The sequence below is a fragment of the Lepisosteus oculatus genome, chromosome 23 (genome assembly GCF_040954835.1).
Source record: "Lepisosteus oculatus isolate fLepOcu1 chromosome 23, fLepOcu1.hap2, whole genome shotgun sequence".
NCBI classification, from domain to species: domain Eukaryota; kingdom Metazoa; phylum Chordata; class Actinopteri; order Semionotiformes; family Lepisosteidae; genus Lepisosteus; species Lepisosteus oculatus.
The window spans coordinates 1,834,690-1,855,284 of record NC_090718.1 but is presented as its reverse complement, the minus strand read 5'-3'; the positions used below and the strand labels follow the sequence as shown (position 1 = coordinate 1,855,284).

Here is a 20,595-nt window from a genome sequence, read left to right as displayed (position 1 = left end):
GTCTTAGTTCAGGGGGTAAGTTATTCCAATCCTTTGGTGCTTTGTAGCAAAAACCTTTCCTTCCAGCCTCATAATACACTTGTGGAACCTTAAAATATCTTTGCTCAGGCTGTCTGAAAGAGCACTCTGTATGACTAACACACAGAAGATCTTTTAAAACACATGGAGCTGCTTGCAGAATACATTTAAAAAGAAACTGATAGCAGTGCAGTTGCCTGTTGAAAAGCGGTAACCAGTGCTGCTTTTCATAGGCGCTGGTGGGTTCTATAAAGACATCCAGGAGCCCATCAACACAGGTGGTTTAAGTCACATCCAGGTGGAAAACCGAGCCTTGGATACACTCCCAAACATTATTCCCATAAATTATAGAGCTAGATAAGACTTTATTTATCCCGAAGGGAAATTCAGGTGTAACAACACCCCAAGACAAGTAAAAACACACATCAGAATAGACTAAAAATTAAAATAAGGACAGCAATACAAAATAAAATAGAGGTACAGTAGGTGTGTGCACAATATGCTAAGATATCACCACAGTCCAAGAGAAGCAACAATAACTGGTATTCAAGTGTCTTTCTAATGTTCATTGTAAAACACTCTTTAGACTTATAGAGTATCCCAGGCTTATGTGTTAGGACAATGTGTTTATTTATCTTAAACCCAAATATTTTATACAATCAACTCTGCAAGTTGATACAACCTTTATCCGTTGTGTAAGTAATAAAAAGCTTCCTGTACAGTTCTCAACCTTTGTCTTGGGTGCAACACCGCGATAGAAGACGTTTCCTGGTTTAAGATCAAATGCTTTGTAGACAACTGCTTTTGCACTAAATCAACATGAGTTTGTAATGAAGCTTGAAGATGTGACCAATTTGAGCTAGAGGTGTGAAGCACAGTATCAGCTGTGTATAAATGAACACACAGACTTTTACATAATAAAGGTAAATCATTTATAAATAAAGAAAAGGTAAAGGACCATTTTTGTAATTCAAGAAATTGAGATTCATACCCATTGATAATTACATACTGTCATCTATTACAGAGACGTGCATTAAATCAAGCCAGACCTCTCTGGGGAAAAAAAAAATATGATCAGCTAAAACAAAAGCTTTTTAAAAGTCAATAAAAATAGCTCCTATTCATTTATCTTCATCAGGAGAGAAGTACATGTCATTGGTTAGTTTCATTTGTGCCATAGTGGTAGAATAGTTTGGTCAAAAACCTGACTGAGATGGTGACAATAAATTAAACTCATTAAGATATTTCTGAAGATATGAAAATGTTTGAAAAATGAATAATTATACATATTACTGATTTAAATACAGAATTATTTATTTCAGAAGAGTTACCACCCTTATAAAGTGGGGTCTCTCCAGCACATTTCCAATGAGATGGAATCTCACCGGTTGCTAATGATGGAGCCTGCTAGCAGGATCTCTATGTTACTCTGTACCCATATAGTGGTAGGAGCTGTGAACTCCTGCGGAATCCACACTCTAACCTTCAGGCTTGCTTTAGCACAGATGCCTCCCCCTCCCAGTACTAAACTCCTGATGGGGAATGTTTATACTAAACTCCTGATAAGAAAGGAATGTTTGAAGTGCTTTCTGAGTCCTGGAGTTTCTTGAGAAAGCTACCCCAAAGACAGGAGGGGGAGGGTGGACAGAAAAGTATATATAAGCCATATCCCCTTCGAACTACGATAGATACTATAACTATTACGGTCCTTATTGTGGTTGCTTGTAAGTATACAATAAAATTTGGCTTGACAAACGGACACTTCAGGCTGGAATCTCTTGGTTTCTACACTAATGATAAATTAAACAAATCTGTTAAAGGATATGTCCATATATTAGCAGCCAGTTCATTAAACTTTTGACTCAAATGCATCTAAACCTAGTCCTTTGTTATTTTTGAAGTCCTTCAGTTAACCTGTACTGGTTTATTTTTTTAAGTGGAAATACAGTATCTGTCTTACAGTAGAGGTTTTCTGGTAATAATTATATTCAGTGCATGTGTACTTACAATTAGAAAGAAGAACTGTGCTTGTAGAGATAAACCATTGACTAAGGTGATTAAATACATCAGCTATATGCCACAGCTCAGTAATATCACTATCATTAACCTTTATCTGATGAACAGGCTTATTGCCAGATTAATTAATGAGATTCTTTACATATTTCCAGAAACATTCTGATTTTAAAAAATTCTTGTGCCATCTTTAAAATAAAAAGCTTTGGCATTCCTTGTGTGTGTTTAACAAAAAATTCTCAGTTGCCTATAAATCTCCCTGTCTTAAACTAAAACCTTAGTTTGGTGAAACGTAGCCCAGGCTTCGTCCCATTGACTAAAGAAGAACATTAAATCTGAGCTTCTCCACGGTAAATGTCTACTTTTGACTTTAAAGGAACTAGTAATAGTTTTATTCCCTGCTGAAAAAAGAAGAAAGAAAACACAACGTTTTGGCCGTGGAGCCTTCTTCAGGTATGTCAAGGCTCCACGGCCAAAACGTTGTGTTCTCTTTCTTCTTTTTTCAGCAGGGAATAAAACTATTACTTGTTCCTTTGCAGCCTACGCATGCTGACGCGGCTCCCCACCTGAACTACTTTTGACTTTGTTTTCCAAGGTGTGTGTCTGTAACAAACCATCTTCAACCCCTTGCTGAGACAGCCCCATGCCTCTTGGACTGTTGGTTCTAACTGAAATCTCTCCCAGGTAAAACAAAAAGTAGATCTTGGATGAAAGCCTCAACATTTATATTTTTGTAATAATAATAATAATAATAATAACAATAATAATAATAATAATAATAATAATAATATTTTTAGAGGTGCTTTAGAGATCTTAATTTTCCAGACATACTACATTGTAAAATGATCACTGAAAGAATCTGTAAGGGTTCCAGACTTTACAACCCTAACTCCTTGTGTCACTAATATCCAGTCTAGTAAAGTACGGCTTTGAGTTTGTGAATTAATTCTAGTCAGTGTTTTAATTAGATGAGTAAAATTAAAGCTCTCCAGTAAATTTCTATCTTTAGTTGACTATTTATTTTGCCAATCACTATTAAAATACCCCAAATAATCCTTTCGGCTGTTGGTTCTATTGAAACTACAGGAGAGGTAATGCAGTTAATAGATTCTGCATGGTGGTCTATAAGAATTACCAATCATGTATTATTTGTTTTCATGATTATTCTTTGGCATAATTGCAAGTTATTTGAGATGTAAACTGCGACCCACCTCCACAATTACAGTACATCTCTCTGCTCTGAATAATTTTTAATTATGGATTTCAAGTTCACTATCTGTAATTTTACTGCTCAACCGTGTCTCTGAAAGAGTTATGACTTTAGGCTAATCCATATTTTTAGGAATCCATTTTTGGAAGCAGGCTTCGAATGTTGGAATGCATAATTTCCAATCCTTTAGAATTATCCAAAATATGATCATACAAAATGAAATACAAGTCAACAAAATGCATATTGCATGGAAAAAATGATTTCTTACATTTAATATAGAGTGCCAAACATGGTTTGGGAAAAAGAAACAAATATACAGACAACCAAACCCATACAGATAACATAAAAAGAAACATATAACTAAAAAGCCAATACAAAAAAAAAAACACTATAATAAAATAAAGACAAAATAACAGTTTTGGGGCATATGGAGATTTGTTGAATACTAGTCAATTAAGGAATGTATTAGAAAACTGCTGGTAATAAACAATGCATAATTAAATAAAAACAATCCATTCTTAAGTTAATTCATAATTGAAACACAGAAGTACATACGATAAATATTATGTACACATCACAGGTACAATATAGCATTAAAGAAGTCACATTTTACAAATAACCACAGTTTAGAAATAAGCAACACTGGTGTTGACACCAATTCATTACAGAACCAAGAAGTGATATTCGAATCTGGAAATAATTATCCACTTACAATTTATCAGCCACAGATCTGGGATGCACACTATTCCTCAAAGGCTTATAATAGGATACAGCGTTTTGCGTCTCTGCAGTATCTCATGAGGGTATCGAGAATTCAAGCCAAACTGCTGACCCTGAAGTTATCGCCCTCTTTGCTTTTACACGTTTTGCAGCCAGAGGATGTGGTTTTTGTTTTGAGACAGATTTGTATCTATTTTTTTTTTATTTGTATCTATCTTTTTCTATTTCTATTTGTATCTATTTGTAGTCTATGAACAGGAGCAAAAGGCAGAGCGGTTATCACATCTTCAGACAGCTGTAATTCCTTTAGGATAAAAGGTTTCTTAGGGTTCGAACCCTTTACCTCTAAAATACCAGTCACCACCATGTTATCTCTCCTTGATCATGTTTGAAGATCAGGCTGGGATTCACACATTAATGCACTTTCTTTAGACTTCATTTTGCAGGGTATTAACAGCAGACTTTAAGCCACTTACTTCTGTTCTTGATTCAGTAAGTAATTCATGTGTCAAATCAAGTGATATTGATGTGGACACATTCGAATCCCATCGTTATCTTTACAATATACACTCTTTGGCTCCCACCAGGCCACACTGCGATGCGCAAAGCATGCTGGGAGCAGGTCGGGGTAAACTCTCATTTTAAACGTAGATGATGGTGTCAGAATAGGGCTGGTGTGGCAGTTAGGGCCACTGTCTCACCTCTCATAGTCCTGGGTTTGGGTCTTGACTGGGTGCTGTCTGTGTGGAGTCTGCATGTTCTCCCCATGGCAGAGTGGGTTTGTCCTGGTGCTCCAGCTTCCTCCCGCACTCCAAACCCCTGCTGTCTCGGTTCACTGGTGTCGGCAAAACTGTCGCTTGTAGGCATGTGTGAGCCCTGTGCTGACCTTGTGTCCAGTCCAGGTTCTGTCCTGCCGGCTTAGACTCGGGCTCAAAGCAGCCCACCTGGACGAAGAGAAGTAAAAATGAATGGAAGGGTATTACAGTCTGAGCTAAAAAATAATCTCGTATATCGTAACCGATAGAGATGCTGCGTGCTCTTAATCAGCCAAAATCATGTTATTTCATTAAAAAAAATATAGAAAAAGGTTTCTCTGTCTGCAATAAACCTTATCAGGCTCCTGAGACCTAATCAGAACAAATGTAAGTAACTGCTGACTTTATCATACTCCACATGAAGAAAAATAAATGTCTTTGTAAATGTTTCTACATTGCAGTGATGTAAAAAAGGTCAGAGATAATTAAAACTTGTTTATCCAGGGACAGATACTTGATCATCCTGTGATCATACTCACCGCTGTGTGACTGAATCCTCATCAAGGCGAGGAACAGCTCTCACCGACACAGAGCTTTTTTCTAGAGTGGAGGTACTGGAGGAACAGAAACACAAAACAGAAAAATGTACTGAGTAAGAAGTGCTGAACACAGCTCCACACAGCCACAGCTGAACAGCACACACACAGGTTTCAAGATGGACATCAGCTCCTGTTATAAAATGACACAGTATCAAAACTAAACTAAACACCACACTTACTCAAAAGAGAGTGTTTGAGCTTGGTTGTTTTTTTAATTTACCAATGTAAACACAATTATTCAGCACATTGGTACAACAGCAGGTACTGTATGTGAAATTCTGTTCCCAGCATTTATCCACATATTGAACTGCAGGTCAGCAGCGCATCTTAAGGCTGAAGACAGAAAACAACAGGAAACTGTCTGATCTCCACTGGAGTGAAGGAGCTGTCTGTACCGGAGGAGATCTGGACAGAACTAACACCAGCTACACTGTAGTTTTACTGTACCAGACACAGCCCCTCACAACCTTCAGCTTAGTATTACCAAACATGTCATATTTATTTGAACAAAAAAAAATCCTTCACTCGCTCCAATGCAGCACAGTTAGTGTGTTGAAATCTCTCCTATGAGACGCGTAGTTGTGATGCAATTAACAAACTGAAATGGTTTCTCACGTACCTGTTACACTGATCATAAAATGTAAACAATTATTGACATTTCAACAGAAAACACATGCATTAATGACTAACATTAAATTACCACGTGCATTCGCCTACATATATGACAACGTCATAAATATATAATACTGTTTCGAATAACAGAAATACTGTAGTATTAATATTCATCTTAATACGCAGCTCCGCACTAGCCGGAGGTTTACTGTAAACGACCCACCGGTATGAAAGAGCACAACATGTTTTATTTTACACATTCACTTTAAAGTAATAAAAATCCTGTAACACAGACCAGCTCCTCTCCCACTAAACTGAGAACATCATTCCGCACCAAACCGGGCATCGTGAGGACTGTCGTCACTGGGGAAACTACAGGCAAACTTCCCTCTGCGTCACTACTTCACTTTAAACTTTCGACATTTGTTACTGCAACGTAACTAACCGGCTACGCACCAGGGGCAAGGGACGTCTTTGCAGTCTCCAGGTTTACAAATTTATAAACAACTTGTAACAAACTGTTTCAAAACTTCACTTTAAGTTAAAAGCCACATGTCCGACGTAAATCCTTCGTCACTGTTGAAAAGAACAACAAAAACAGGACGTTTCGTATTACCCGCCCCTCCAAAGCAATCGCAGCAGTCATTGGTCAATCTTGGGAAGAACTCGTTAGCTATTCGGTAAACTCACTGTCAATCACAAATTCTATCCCACCATGCAATCTGACGAACAGCCTGCAAGCCAGCGGCGGCCTCGTCACGTGATGCGGGTGTGCTGTGTTGCCGGAACCCTCGTGACTCGCCGTGCAGGAGCTGCAATGGCGTCTGAGCGCCTCGATCGGCACCACAGACCCGCGTTACCCACCGCTGTCCAGCGCTCATTTACTGGAAATCAGCAACAACTACAGAGCGATTCCACGGTGAAGAATAGGAAGGAGAAATACAAAGTTCCGGACACTGTGTCTTAGATAAATGTCAACGTTAAAAGCGATGTTTTTACTTGTTATAAAAGCTCGGTTTCTTTTGGAGAAGGATGGCGTTGCTGGAGGTGTTGTTGCGCACTTTTGTTTTTGCAAACGCTTTTGCATTCCCTAAAAAAATAAAACATAAGAACTGAGAGGATCACTTTCGGGCTGTCTGGTGCTTGAAGATGTTCATATTAAATAAACTGAAAGATCCCATAGGTGGGTAGCGTGTTCCATACCCCTGCCACCCTTTGTGTAAAGAAGGTACCCGATTTCAATTTTCCCGGTTCGATGTGTCAATGTGACGTCTTATTTAACCGTTAATTCTGTAGATCTCTGTTTAGCTGCCTTTGTCGGTGTCTGTGAAGTTTATGAAAGTTGAATTAAGTGCCTTCATAGTCTTCTTGGCTCATCAGTAAAAAGATTCAGCTCCTTCCCTTAAGCCCTGAAATGAATCTCCAGAATAAGAATCATCCTTAGATGAACATACTTCGATTAAAGCGCTCGGGCTGCCTGCTGCTTTCTGTAAATGAATGAACAGGTTCAAAGAGATCTTCGAGGTGTCTGTACGGTGAAAAGGCACTTTGGAAGATGACGTAGAAAATTCCACATTGAAACAGCGGAATCTGAAAACGAATCTGAATAAGTTTTTCGAACATGAATGAAGTGCCTGGGTTGTAATAATAACGTTTTTAATTTGCGTGCTCAGACTTTGGTCGGGATACAGCTGCCCAGTTTGACAAAACTGGTCTGTTCTCTGTGAGAAGCAGCCGGTCCGGGAGTGTGTTATTGACACTGAACATAGAGCGAAATAAATCATCCGTTTTAAATAATTCAGAATTCATTCTTATTGTGTTACATGACCGTCGGTCTCGACTGTATTATTTACACCTTGTTTTTCTCTTTACTGACGTTTTACGTACATTTATTTTAGAAATAGACGACGAAGTGCCGGTTGAACACCGCCTTTCGTGTGCGCTGTTGTTGGACTCTGGGCAATTCTGTCAAAATGATCGTACAGAAAAATCTGTAACTCAACTGCATATTAAAGAGCAGGGGGTTTTCTCCGTACTTCGTGTATTTGATAATCGATTCGGTGTATCTGTGAGGATTACGGGGCAGTTTTGTGCGGGGAGAAAACACAAGTGCGAGCGGGCTGTGCGGAGCGGAGCTGCAGCAGCAGCAGCGGTTGAGTCTCCACGGTTCTCATGCGGCCTTGAAGTTCCGCCTGCGCGCGGAGCCGCAGACAGTCCGACAGCAGACAGAGACGCAGCGATGGCAGAAGAAGTCGCTCCGGCCCCCGCCGCCGCGCCGGCCAAGGCGCCCAAGAAGAAGAGCGCCGCCAAGCCCAAGAAAGCGGGCCCCAGCGTGGGAGAGCTCATCCTGCAGGCCGTGTCCGCCTCCAAGGAGCGGAGCGGCGTGTCCCTGGCCGCCCTGAAGAAGTCCCTGGCGGCCGGCGGCTACGACGTGGAGAAGAACAACTCCCGCGTCAAGCTGGCCATCAAGAGCCTGGTGACCAAGGGCACCCTGGTGCAGACCAAGGGCACCGGCGCCTCGGGCTCCTTCAAGCTCAACAAGAAGCAGGCGGAAACCAAGCCCAAGCCCGTGAAGAAAGCCGCCGCCGCCGCCAAAGCCAAGAAGCCGGCGGCCAAGAAACCCGCAGCGGCTAAGAAGCCAGCGGCCGCCAAGAAGTCGCCCAAGAAGGCGGCGACCAAGAAGCCAGCGGCCGCCAAGAAGTCGCCCAAGAAAGCCGCGAAGCCCGCAGCGGCCAAGAAGGCGACCAAGAGCCCCAAGAAGGCCAAGAAGCCAGCGGCGCCTAAGAAGGCGAAGAGCCCGAAGAAAGCCAAGGCAGCGAAGCCCAAGGTGGCCAAACCCAAGACGGCCAAAGCTAAGAAAGCAGCTCCCAAGAAGAAGTGAGCGATCGACCCTCGAGTTAATTTCCTACAAACCCAAAGGCTCTTCTAAGAGCCACCAGCCCTTCCGAGAGAGAGCGCAGACTTTCCTTTTCACCGCCTGAAATCCACCGCGATACTGAACTGCGATATTTAGCCGAACTGGGTAGAATACTGTACAGATGTAAATAATACTGTAAATACTGGGTGCATAGAGGAGGTGTTTTATTATGAAATAAACTTTTTCATCTTAACCGAACAGCGCTGTGACTCCTTGTTTCTCTAAACTAAATGATTTTAGTTGAGATGAAATGTAACATCGTTACATCGCACGTAGGTTTACACTGAAGTGAGACTCACAGTTCCTGACTCGCAGTTAAAGCTAATTGGTCACTATAATAGCGACAATGGGGACTTCTTTAACGTTGTGCTGGCAGGCGAGTGATCCAGATTCTTTGCTTTTATGGATTTGATTTTATGCTTAAATACACTTAAGGTTTCGTGTAAAGTCACCGTTCCGGAACCTTCGCCTAAGGAATGAGAATCGCAAAAGAAACAAAGAGAAACTCCTGGTTTCAGTCCTGCCTGTTGATTGGTTGAGACTGAGGGCGGGGGAAGGCAGCAGCTGGTCTCTGATTGGCTAGAAATATGGATTCGGTTGAACCAATCGAATGTATTCGCGAGTGTTCATAAGCGGGGCTGCCGCAGAGCTGTGATCATTGTCGACTGTTTTCGTTGAGAATCTGAGACGTACAAGATGAGCGGCAGAGGAAAGACCGGCGGTAAGGCCAGAGCCAAGGCCAAGACTCGCTCTTCCAGGGCCGGACTGCAGTTCCCTGTGGGCCGTGTCCACCGGCTGCTGCGCAAGGGAAACTATGCCGAGCGGGTCGGCGCCGGAGCCCCGGTGTATCTGGCCGCGGTGCTGGAGTACCTGACCGCCGAGATCCTGGAGCTGGCTGGCAACGCCGCCCGGGACAACAAGAAGACCCGCATCATCCCCCGGCACCTGCAGCTGGCCGTCCGCAACGACGAGGAGCTGAACAAGCTGCTGGGCGGCGTGACCATCGCGCAGGGCGGCGTGCTGCCCAACATCCAGGCGGTGCTGCTGCCCAAGAAGACCGAGAAGCCGGCCAAGAGCAAGTAAACAGCGCGGCAGAGACCTCCGACTGACCCCGAACACAAAGGCTCTTTTAAGAGCCACCCACAGCCTCTTGAAAAGAGCGATTTCTGTTTGTATTCATATAATTCCGATATTTGTGAATATGTCGTAGCCTGTGTTTTTCCCCGAGGTTTTAGCAGTGATGTCTGTGGCTCAGAATCACAGCCGCTGTGTGGACGAGCGATTTCTGTTGCGCTCGCAATACAGTTCATACAATCATTTTCTTCGTTCAGTTCGTTCAAGTAGATTTCCCCTTTTAATGATAAACGAGCAGAGCAAACTGGGTTCCTTATTGTACTTGTGATGAGGGTTAGAAGATTCTCTTCATTCACATTATTCTATCAATTGTATTATTGTATAACGAGCTTTTAACCCCGAGCTGTCTAGTTAAACAGAAATCAGGGTCCCTCAGCACAACACTCCTTCCCTGAGTCACAGGAAGCCCTTTTACACTATAACATGATTTAACTTCGTTATAGTAAATTATACTATTTCATGATTTAATGGAAGTATATTCCTGTCCTGGATTATTGTAGTTAAAAGAAATCAAGGTCCTTGACAGGTTATTGATTTCTAGGTATAAAAACGCCTTTATACTTTGATTTGATCAAACAAAGCAGATCGGAGAGGGTGTATGAACTGCGCGCTCCTTCTCGAACTATCCAATCAGCGAGAGGCTCCCGGGGCCCTTCAGCCAATCAGGAGGGGGCTGCCTGTGTATATAAACCCGAGTGCGGGCTGCTGCTCTCAGTACAGTGCTGATTGTGAAGAGCAGCGAGGAAGATGGCGAGAACCAAGCAGACCGCTCGCAAGTCCACCGGCGGCAAGGCGCCCAGGAAGCAGCTGGCCACCAAGGCTGCCCGCAAGAGCGCCCCCGCCACCGGCGGCGTGAAGAAGCCCCACCGCTACAGGCCCGGCACCGTGGCTCTGCGGGAGATCCGCCGCTACCAGAAGTCCACCGAGCTGCTGATCCGCAAGCTGCCCTTCCAGCGCCTGGTGAGAGAGATCGCCCAGGACTTCAAGACCGACCTGCGCTTCCAGAGCTCCGCCGTCATGGCTCTGCAGGAGGCCAGCGAGGCTTACCTGGTGGGGCTCTTCGAGGACACCAACCTGTGCGCCATCCACGCCAAGAGGGTGACCATCATGCCCAAAGACATCCAGCTGGCCCGCCGCATCCGCGGGGAGCGCGCTTAGACACGGACCGCCTGCTGCAGCATCTTTTCCCCTGAACACAAAGGCTCTTTTAAGAGCCACCACAACACTCGAGAGGGTTACATTATTCCATTATAGTCTGTACGAGGCACAATTCTCGTTTGGTTAGCTGATAAATGAAAGCCCTACCGAGAAGCGGTTTTCTACCAACTCGTGTTAAAGCCCCCCTGCACGACTGCAGTACACCAGCGACACACGTCTCCCCTTTTGCTCTAAATTCGTTTTTCAGCATTCATATCCACATTTGAAAGTGTTCAAATGCATGAGACTATTTTAATGACACAAGAGCGATTGGCATTAAAAGCCCTTCCGCTACTCTTTATTTTCTTTTCCGAATTCGGTGTTTGGCGGGGAGCGCGCTTAGACACGGACCGCCTGCTGCAGGATCTTTCCCCTTGAACACAAAGGCTCTTTTAAGAACCACCACAAAAATATAAAAAAGATCAAATATTTCACTGCTGATGTCCTGTACTGTATTGCAATGTGTTACAGTTGAACACGTATAAAATGGACCCCCCTAATTTCTTAGATTCTTCGGTTTCCGGCATTCAGGCACCTCGGTTTAGTAGGTGAGTAAACATGAATGACGGATTTATTCCTACAGTGATTAAAGTCTGAGTACAGTTCATAATCCATACACCGTAGTATGTTGTATTTTCTGTTCCGTATGGGGCGTTTTGGTTCAGAAAAGAGCACCTCACATGTGCAATGGATTCTGAATTCGATATCGTTCTTCCTAGATACGTGGGTTCGGTATTGACACATTTCTTAATGCTGTCGGTATGGTATGGGTTTAGGTTTCCTTTGCTCTAAAGTTTTACCCTGTAAGAAAAACTGCAAGTCAAAAACGTGCTGCAGCACCGACTATCCTGTATTGCTAGCGCTCGATAAGACTGGGCTTTTCTCGAGTCCAGGTTCAAGCATTCAAACCACGTGGGGAGAATTTGCACAATCCTACAATGCCGTTGGTTAGGGAAGTAATCATGACAATTTCGAAGTGTAGCCTGTTTAAAGCTGCTGTGGTGGAGAGCTCTCCGGCAGGGAAGGGGTTCCTGTGCAGTCTGGGCTGCTGCTGCGGTCGGAGAGGAGGCGGGCTCGTGTGTCAGCGCGCCTCCTGTCTCAAGCAGGTCCGCTCTCAGGCTTGAAAAGAGAAGCGCCGCGGCTGCAGCCCAGCAGTGTGTGTCGTGTCACTAACTGATAACTCGAAGATGTCTGGAAGAGGCAAAGGCGGAAAGGGACTCGGGAAAGGAGGCGCTAAGCGTCACCGCAAGGTTCTCCGCGACAACATCCAGGGAATCACCAAGCCCGCCATCCGCCGCCTGGCTCGCCGTGGGGGAGTGAAGCGGATCTCCGGGCTGATCTACGAGGAGACCCGCGGGGTGCTGAAGGTGTTCCTGGAGAACGTCATCCGCGACGCCGTCACCTACACCGAGCACGCCAAGAGGAAGACCGTCACCGCCATGGACGTGGTGTACGCGCTGAAGCGCCAGGGCCGCACCCTGTACGGCTTCGGCGGCTAAACAGGAGCGGAGCTTCACTGCCGGACCGGACCCCGACGTATCAACCCAAAGGCTCTTTTAAGAGCCACCCACCTTTTCAGAAAAGAGCTGAAATATTTGTGCTGGCCTGTGGAATGAAGTTATACTTTGAAAGTCCGGCTCGAATTGTAATCATAGGGCGGGTTGATTATCCTACCTTAATGCGCAGTACAGAGCGAGCTGTATATGAATCTGGTTGCTAATGGAGGAACTTTACGTGCTGAAACGCGTTTTTCTGCCCATAGTTTTCATCCCCATTAGTCGCATTGCTGCATGCTTTGCGTTTCTTTCATTTAAGACATTTTCATCTTTAGAGCGCTCATTAGACGTGTTCGAAATGGTAGAAAATTGCAATACGGTCCTGGGAACCGACTGGGGTTCAGCTACTAAACGGTTTGTTTTTCACGCACGTTTTATGGGTTTTAAGAAAGGAAGCGGTGCTGCTCAGCTCTGTGCGGGAGAAATTCCACTTCATTCGCCAAGAGCCCTTCTCATTACATTCATTCTGTAGAAGGGCTCGTGTGAAGGTTTCGTGAGCTCAGACTAATTTGAAAGCAGTGTCAAAGCTCAAAAGTGTTGCGATACAAAGCTGTTGGTTGTTCAAGAGTGATTTTGGGGTTGCCTACAATATCACCCAGAGTCCTTTTGACTCCAAGTTTGCACAAATCGCACATTTTACGCCGAGCGCATTTTTTCTAGGGTAGGGGACATAAGCGGAATGAGAGCGGGATTTCAATAAATCTGCACGTTGTGCTAAACGGATCACACGGTCCTCTGTTCCTGAGTGCGCGGGCGGAGGGGAGAGAGAGGCGCCTGGAGTCAGAGCGAGCGGCTCAGGCGCTCAGCCGTTTGAATTTCATTGGCGCAGAGCGCAGCCAATAGGAGAGCAGCTCTCTCGCTGACCAATGAGCCGCCTTCTGAGCTGAGCGAGCTGAGTTGCACGCAGCCGCTATAAATAGGGGGCTGTAGAAGCCCTAAGCTCCCATGACTGTGTGCGCAGAGTGCAGTTAAGATGCCTGAACCAGCGAAATCCGCTCCCAAGAAGGGCTCCAAGAAAGCCGTGACCAAGACGGCCGGGAAGGGCGGCAAGAAGCGCAGAAAGACCAGGAAGGAGAGCTACGCCATCTACGTGTACAAGGTGCTGAAGCAGGTGCACCCGGACACCGGCATCTCGTCGAAGGCCATGGGCATCATGAACTCGTTCGTCAGCGACATCTTCGAGCGCATCGCCGGCGAGGCCTCCCGCCTGGCGCACTACAACAAGCGCTCCACCATCACCTCCCGGGAGATCCAGACCGCCGTGCGCCTGCTGCTGCCCGGAGAGCTGGCCAAGCACGCCGTGTCCGAGGGCACCAAGGCCGTCACCAAGTACACCAGCTCCAAGTAAACCCGGCCCGCCCGTCCCCGATCAGCAAACCCAAAGGCTCTTTTAAGAGCCACCCACAGAGTCCGTGAAAGAGCAATCATGATTTCTTCCTCAATGCTTCAATTCCCGGTTTTCGACGCTTTTATGGCCCCAAGTGTGCAATAACCTTTACACCTTTCTTGAATTTGACTTTTCTGTGGAGACGTATATGTGTAAGTTGTACAGTGGTCCAGCTTATTATTCTGAAAACACATCCTTGTCACTGAGCGCTACGCGTAGCATTTTGTAAGTACAGACGGTTATTTAAGGACAAGTGGGGGGCACGCTTTGTCTCTTTCTGGCAGTTTAGTCCTCATTTAAAGTATGTTATCAGTCTACCTAATTCAGTGTGACTGTAGACATAAATGACTTTCTGTTTCACATTGAGGTTTCTGCCTTCGATGCTTCTAATTGGCGACTGTTAGGAATCGGTTACACAACATTTCTTACAAGGCATTTCAGTCTCAAAGCAATGAAAGGAGATTTCCATGAGCTTTATTATTTTTTCACCAATGATCAAGGATAGAACATGTTTTATGAATCGGACCCATTCCCAGAGCAGAGCCTGTGGCTGTTCCCGAGTGTTTACTATATTGTTCCTGAAGCCAGGGTAAGAGCAAGGGTGTGCAAGTTGCTCCATTCTCCCGCAACTCTTTGGGAAAGGAAATGTTTCATTTGCTCGATCCAAATGCACCTCGAGTTAAGTCACACGCACCTCCTCACTCTCTTTCTAAAGGAGTCCTTAGAACAACCTTCAGCTTTAATGATCAGATATTGCTTTTCAGACATTCTAAAACATGTCATTACAATGTCCCTTGCTCTGATCAAGTGCCTGGCGGATTATTACGCTGTGCCACGCCTTGGTTACAGCCTTGGTAGTTTAATTTACCGGGCCTTTTCATTGTCCGAATGACAACAAAAAGCCTGAGGACCATTTCAGGCTCCACTTCTCTGCCTGGGCTGTTTTTTTCACGTCAGGACAATTTCATTCAAACGGGTTCGCCAGTGTGTGCTGATTTTCCATTTGGCCTCATTCAAAAATCTCAACAGGCTTATAAAATCTGAAATACATGCATTCCAGCAATTCCACTATATTCTAATAGGCGATTTGAACTTTTGTCAAGGAATCAAAGTGGTAGTTTTACGAAACTGGTCTAGTCCTTTGTTAGAAGCGTCGCTTCCTGGAGTGTGTTACTGACGCTGCCCAAAGAGCAAAATAAAAATCATATTTATTTTCATATCGCAGACGTGCTTTTTATCGTGATAGCTTACCACCAGTCTTGACAGTATTTCATGCACACGATTCCTATTTGTAGCGGTGTTTAAAAATCTTATAAGTTTGAAATACAAGACAAAGTGCCGGATGAGCACCGCCTTTCGAGTGCTCTGTTGTCGGATTTGGGGCATTTCTGTCGAAACTGCCGCACAGAGTCTGCTGAAGTTGAAGCACGTTTTGAACATCGGAGGGTTTTCTCTGTACCCGATGTCTTGTTGTACTTGGATTTTGGGGGTTCCTGGGGTGCAGATTTTCCCGTTTGCCTCTCGCATAACATACAGATGGAAGAGACGGCACAGCTCGTTTCTTCAGAGCAGCTGAAGACATAAACTCAGGATGTTTCTACAGTCTGGATAATTCAGTGTTGGTATAGGTCTTCTATTTAATTATTATTATCAAGAAATAATCGTTTTGAAATATAGCTATGCTAGTGTTGCTTCTAAAACTGCGGCCTCGCAGGTCTTATCTGGATGTTGGTATTGACGGTAGAGTCGCGGTCTTTACTAAAGCCCCATTGAAGAATCGCCTTTGAAATAACTGATTTGAAAATTTATGAGATAAACAAAGCGACTACGACTACGCTTGTTCGGCATGTTATAAAAGCGTATCGGTGGAAAAACTCGAAATACTCCTAATTTCACGGGGATAAAACTGTCTTATTTGACAAAACTTGTCCGTCTCCTTCTTAGAAACAGCGAGTCCGGGAGTGTGTTAATGACACCGAACATAGAGCAAAATAAATCATCCGTTTTAAATAATTCAGAATTCATTCTTATTGGGTTACATGACCGTCAGTCTCGACTGTATTATTTACACCTTGTTTTTATCTTTACTGACGGTTTAAGTACATTTATTTTAGAAATAGACGATGAAGTGCCGGTTGAGCACCGCCTTTCGTGTGCGCTGTTCTTGGACTCTGGGCAATTCTGTCAGAATTATCGTACAGAAAAATCTGTAACTCAACTGCATATTAAAGACCAGGGGGTTTTCTCCGTATTTCGTGTATTTGATAATCGATTCTGTGTATCTGTGAGGATCACGGGGCAGTTTTGTGCGGGGAGAAAACACAAGTGCGAGCGGGCTGTGCGGAGCGGAGCTGCAGCAGCAGCAGCGGTTGAGTCTCCACGGTTCTCATGCGGCCTTGAAGTTCCGCCTGCGCGCGGAGCCGCAGACAGTCCGACAGCAGACAGAGACGCAGCGATGGCAGAAGAAGTCGCTCCGGCCCCCGCCGCCGCGCCGGCCAAGGCGCCCAAGAAGAAGAGCGCCGCCAAGCCCAAGAAAGCGGGCCCCAGCGTGGGAGAGCTCATCCTGCAGGCCGTGTCCGCCTCCAAGGAGCGGAGCGGCGTGTCCCTGGCCGCCCTGAAGAAGTCCCTGGCGGCCGGCGGCTACGACGTGGAGAAGAACAACTCCCGCGTCAAGCTGGCCATCAAGAGCCTGGTGACCAAGGGCACCCTGGTGCAGACCAAGGGCACCGGCGCCTCGGGCTCCTTCAAGCTCAACAAGAAGCAGGCGGAGACCAAGCCCAAGCCCGTGAAGAGAGCCGCCGCCGCCGCCAAAGCCAAGAAGCCGGCGGCCAAGAAACCCGCAGCGGCTAAGAAGCCAGCGGCCGCCAAGAAGTCGCCCAAGAAGGCGGCGACCAAGAAGCCAGCGGCCGCCAAGAAGTCGCCCAAGAAAGCCGCGAAGCCCGCAGCGGCCAAGAAGGCGACCAAGAGCCCCAAGAAGGCCAAGAAGCCAGCGGCGCCTAAGAAGGCGAAGAGCCCGAAGAAAGCCAAGGCAGCGAAGCCCAAGGTGGCCAAACCCAAGACGGCCAAAGCTAAGAAAGCGGCTCCCAAGAAGAAGTGAGCGATCGACCCTCGAGTTAATTTCCTACAAACCCAAAGGCTCTTCTAAGAGCCACCAGCCCTTCCGAGAGAGAGCGCAGACTTTCCTTTTCACCGCTTGAAAGCGCCGGTTCGCTCGATAGGGGGGGAGACATAATTATTTTACACGATGGGGGAGATTGAGTTGTAGTTTTTATTAATGATACTGAAATGCGATACTGGGTAAAATGTACAAATGTAAATATTCTAAATACTATTGTAGAGAGTGGGTGCGCAGAGGAGGTGTAGAATTAAAAGGCCTTTTTGTTAAATAAACGTCCTGATCTCCATTGAACAGCGTTGTGACTCCTTGCATCTCCTTTTCATTTAATGAATTTAGTTGAGGTGAAATGTTACATTGTTACATTGCACGGGGGTTTTCATTAGTGTGTGACTGCTAGTCTCGCAGCTATAGCGGACATGTGAAAAGGCGTAACGTGACAGATGTGTCACTCTAATAGCGACAATGGTGACTTTTCAATATCGAGTCCTCGCAGGCGGTTGATCCAGATTCTTATGGGAGTGGAGCTTAATTCCACTCAATGTAGCGTGGTTACTGAGAGTCAGACGGTGGTGAAATTCACTAAAATATACGTTTTTAAGCATGAAAATGACCGTTTAAGCAAAGTGTTTTGCACATTATCTGTTGCAGTTTTGCTAATCGCCTGTTCTGCACATGGCCTGTTGTCTCTGTCTTTTCTTATGCAACTGTATTGTTGTTTTTTTACCACTTACCGTCTGAGAGCTAGCTAAATCGCATTTCGCTATTCCATATACCTGTGTATGAGAATAATGCTAATACGGTTGAAACTGAAAAACACATATTTTCTCACTCGGCCTCGGCAGCAGAGCCGCGCTCTGTGTTCAGAGTCCGAATTTCCCTCCTGCCTGTTGATTGGTGGAGACCGAGAGCGCTGGTTGGCAGCACTGATCTCTGATTGGGTGCAGAGCTTGTTCCGGTCCATCCAATCAAATTCAGCTGCGACTCTTCAAAAACGGGGCGGCAGACAGCTTGTGATCAGTATTGTCAGACTTTTTCGGACAAGCTAGATATTGCAAGATGAGCGGCAGAGGAAAGACCGGCGGTAAGGCCAGAGCCAAGGCCAAGACTCGCTCTTCCAGGGCCGGACTGCAGTTCCCTGTGGGCCGTGTCCACCGGCTGCTGCGCAAGGGAAACTATGCCGAGCGGGTCGGCGCCGGAGCCCCGGTGTATCTGGCCGCGGTGCTGGAGTACCTGACCGCCGAGATCCTGGAGCTGGCTGGCAACGCCGCCCGGGACAACAAGAAGACCCGCATCATCCCCCGGCACCTGCAGCTGGCCGTCCGCAACGACGAGGAGCTGAACAAGCTGCTGGGCGGCGTGACCATCGCGCAGGGCGGCGTGCTGCCCAACATCCAGGCGGTGCTGCTGCCCAAGAAGACCGAGAAGCCGGCCAAGAGCAAGTAAACAGCGCGGCAGAGACCTCCGACTGACCCCGAACACAAAGGCTCTTTTAAGAGCCACCCACAGCCTCTTGAAAAGAGCGAGTTCTGGTTACGTGTGTAACTTCAGCGTTTACACGGTTTTACTAACATATTTCAGTGGTGAAGCAGCGTGATCCAGAATCTGCTGTATGGAAGAGCGATTTGTTGCGCTCGCAATACAGTTCATAACATTTCTATATTCGCTTCGTTTTTAACCTTTTAATTACAAACCAAAGAGGTATTCCTTATTGTACTTCTAATTGGATTAATAAAATTCGTATTATTATATTAGTCTTTCAAGTGGTCTTGTCCCTCAGCACAACGCTCTCCTCCCGAGTCACACTTTTTACACTAGACATTATATTAGTTAACGTTATTATAGTAGTATTATACTATGTCACTATTCTTGTCCTATATTATAGCTAAAACGGTAATCAAAATCCTTGCCACTTTACAGGTATCGAGGTATAAAAACGCCTGAAGTTGCTTTTAGTTTATAAATCAAGGAAAATCGATCTTTCTGTGTCTCTTATTAAACCCGCGAGGAGTGTAGGAGCTGCGCGCTTTCTGTTTTTCACATGTAATTGCGATATTTTTGAATATGTCGTAGCCTGTGTTTTTTCCCGAGGTTTTAGCAGTGATGTCTGTGGCTCAGGATCACAGCCGCTGTGTGGACGAGCGATTTCTGTTGCGCTCGCAAGACAGTTCATAAAATCATTTTCTTTGTTCAGTTCGTTCAAGTAGATTTCCCCTTTTAATGATAAACGAGCATAGCAAACTGGGTTCCTTATTGTACTTGTGATGGGGGTTAGACGATTCTCTTCATTCACATTATTCTATCAATTATATTACTGTATAACGAGCTTTTAACCCCGAGCTGTCTAGTTAAACAGAAATCAGGGTCCTTCAGCACAACACTCCTCCCCTGAGTCACAGGAAGCCCTTTTACACTATAACATGATTTAACTTCGTTATAGTAAATTATACTATTTCATGATTTAATGGAAGTATATTCCTGTCCTGGATTATTATAGTTAAAAGAAATCAAGGTCCTTGACAGGTTATTGATTTCTAGGTATAAGAACGCCTTTATACTTTGATTTGATCAAACAAAGCAGATCGGAGAGGGTGTATGAACTGCGCGCTCCTTCTCAAAGTATCCAATCAGCGAGAGGCTCCGGGGGCCCTTCAGCCAATCAGGACGGGGCTGCCTGCGCATATAAACCCGAGTGCGGGCTGCTGCTCTCAGTACAGTGCTGATTGTGAAGAGCAGCGAGGAAGATGGCGAGAACCAAGCAGACCGCTCGCAAGTCCACCGGCGGCAAGGCGCCCAGGAAGCAGCTGGCCACCAAGGCTGCCCGCAAGAGCGCCCCCGCCACCGGCGGCGTGAAGAAGCCCCACCGCTACAGGCCCGGCACCGTGGCTCTGCGGGAGATCCGCCGCTACCAGAAGTCCACCGAGCTGCTGATCCGCAAGCTGCCCTTCCAGCGCCTGGTGAGAGAGATCGCCCAGGACTTCAAGACCGACCTGCGCTTCCAGAGCTCCGCCGTCATGGCTCTGCAGGAGGCCAGCGAGGCTTACCTGGTGGGGCTCTTCGAGGACACCAACCTGTGCGCCATCCACGCCAAGAGGGTGACCATCATGCCCAAAGACATCCAGCTGGCCCGCCGCATCCGCGGGGAGCGCGCTTAGACACGGACCGCCTGCTGCAGCATCTTTTCCCTTGAACACAAAGGCTCTTTTAAGAGCCACCACAACACTCGAGAGGGTCACATTATTCCATTATAGTCTGTACGAGGCACAATTCTCGATTGGTTAGCTGATAAGTGAAATCCCGACCGAGAAGCAGTTTTCTACCAACTCGTGTTAAAGCCCCCCTGCACGACTGCAGTACACCAG

The 20,595-nt window shown here is 45.9% G+C and overlaps 7 protein-coding genes across 7 annotated transcripts; all 7 read left to right on the top strand.

Moving 5' to 3' along the window:
• The first annotated feature begins 8,047 nt into the window (after positions 1-8,047).
• Positions 8,048-9,042, top strand: LOC138224768 (histone H1-like). The gene has a single exon (XM_069182830.1). It carries the CDS (start codon positions 8,167-8,169, stop codon positions 8,806-8,808), a length of 642 nt encoding a protein of 213 aa, XP_069038931.1. The 5' UTR covers positions 8,048-8,166; the 3' UTR covers positions 8,809-9,042.
• Positions 9,043-9,526: 484 nt separating this feature from the next.
• Positions 9,527-18,758, top strand: LOC138224774 (histone H2AX-like). The gene is made up of 3 exons (XM_069182836.1): positions 9,527-9,923; positions 10,779-10,797; positions 18,293-18,758. Exons 1-3 carry the CDS (start codon positions 9,541-9,543, stop codon positions 18,677-18,679), a joined length of 789 nt encoding a protein of 262 aa, XP_069038937.1. The 5' UTR covers positions 9,527-9,540; the 3' UTR covers positions 18,680-18,758.
• Positions 10,705-11,181, top strand: LOC138224770 (histone H3). Its single transcript, XM_069182832.1, has one exon. The coding sequence runs from the start codon at positions 10,726-10,728 to the stop codon at positions 11,134-11,136; it is 411 nt and encodes a 136-aa protein (XP_069038933.1). The 5' UTR covers positions 10,705-10,725; the 3' UTR covers positions 11,137-11,181.
• Positions 12,319-12,742, top strand: LOC138224773 (histone H4). Its single transcript, XM_069182835.1, has one exon. The coding sequence runs from the start codon at positions 12,363-12,365 to the stop codon at positions 12,672-12,674; it is 312 nt and encodes a 103-aa protein (XP_069038936.1). The 5' UTR covers positions 12,319-12,362; the 3' UTR covers positions 12,675-12,742.
• LOC138224771 (histone H2B 1/2) lies at positions 13,695-14,120 on the top strand. Its single transcript, XM_069182833.1, has one exon. It carries the CDS (start codon positions 13,705-13,707, stop codon positions 14,077-14,079), a length of 375 nt encoding a protein of 124 aa, XP_069038934.1. The 5' UTR covers positions 13,695-13,704; the 3' UTR covers positions 14,080-14,120.
• LOC138224767 (histone H1-like) lies at positions 16,464-17,527 on the top strand. The gene has a single exon (XM_069182829.1). It carries the CDS (start codon positions 16,574-16,576, stop codon positions 17,213-17,215), a length of 642 nt encoding a protein of 213 aa, XP_069038930.1. The 5' UTR covers positions 16,464-16,573; the 3' UTR covers positions 17,216-17,527.
• A 1,193-nt stretch (positions 18,759-19,951) lies between the features above and the next one.
• On the top strand, positions 19,952-20,453 carry LOC138224769 (histone H3). Its single transcript, XM_069182831.1, has one exon. It carries the CDS (start codon positions 19,978-19,980, stop codon positions 20,386-20,388), a length of 411 nt encoding a protein of 136 aa, XP_069038932.1. The 5' UTR covers positions 19,952-19,977; the 3' UTR covers positions 20,389-20,453.
• Positions 20,454-20,595: the final 142 nt, after the last annotated feature.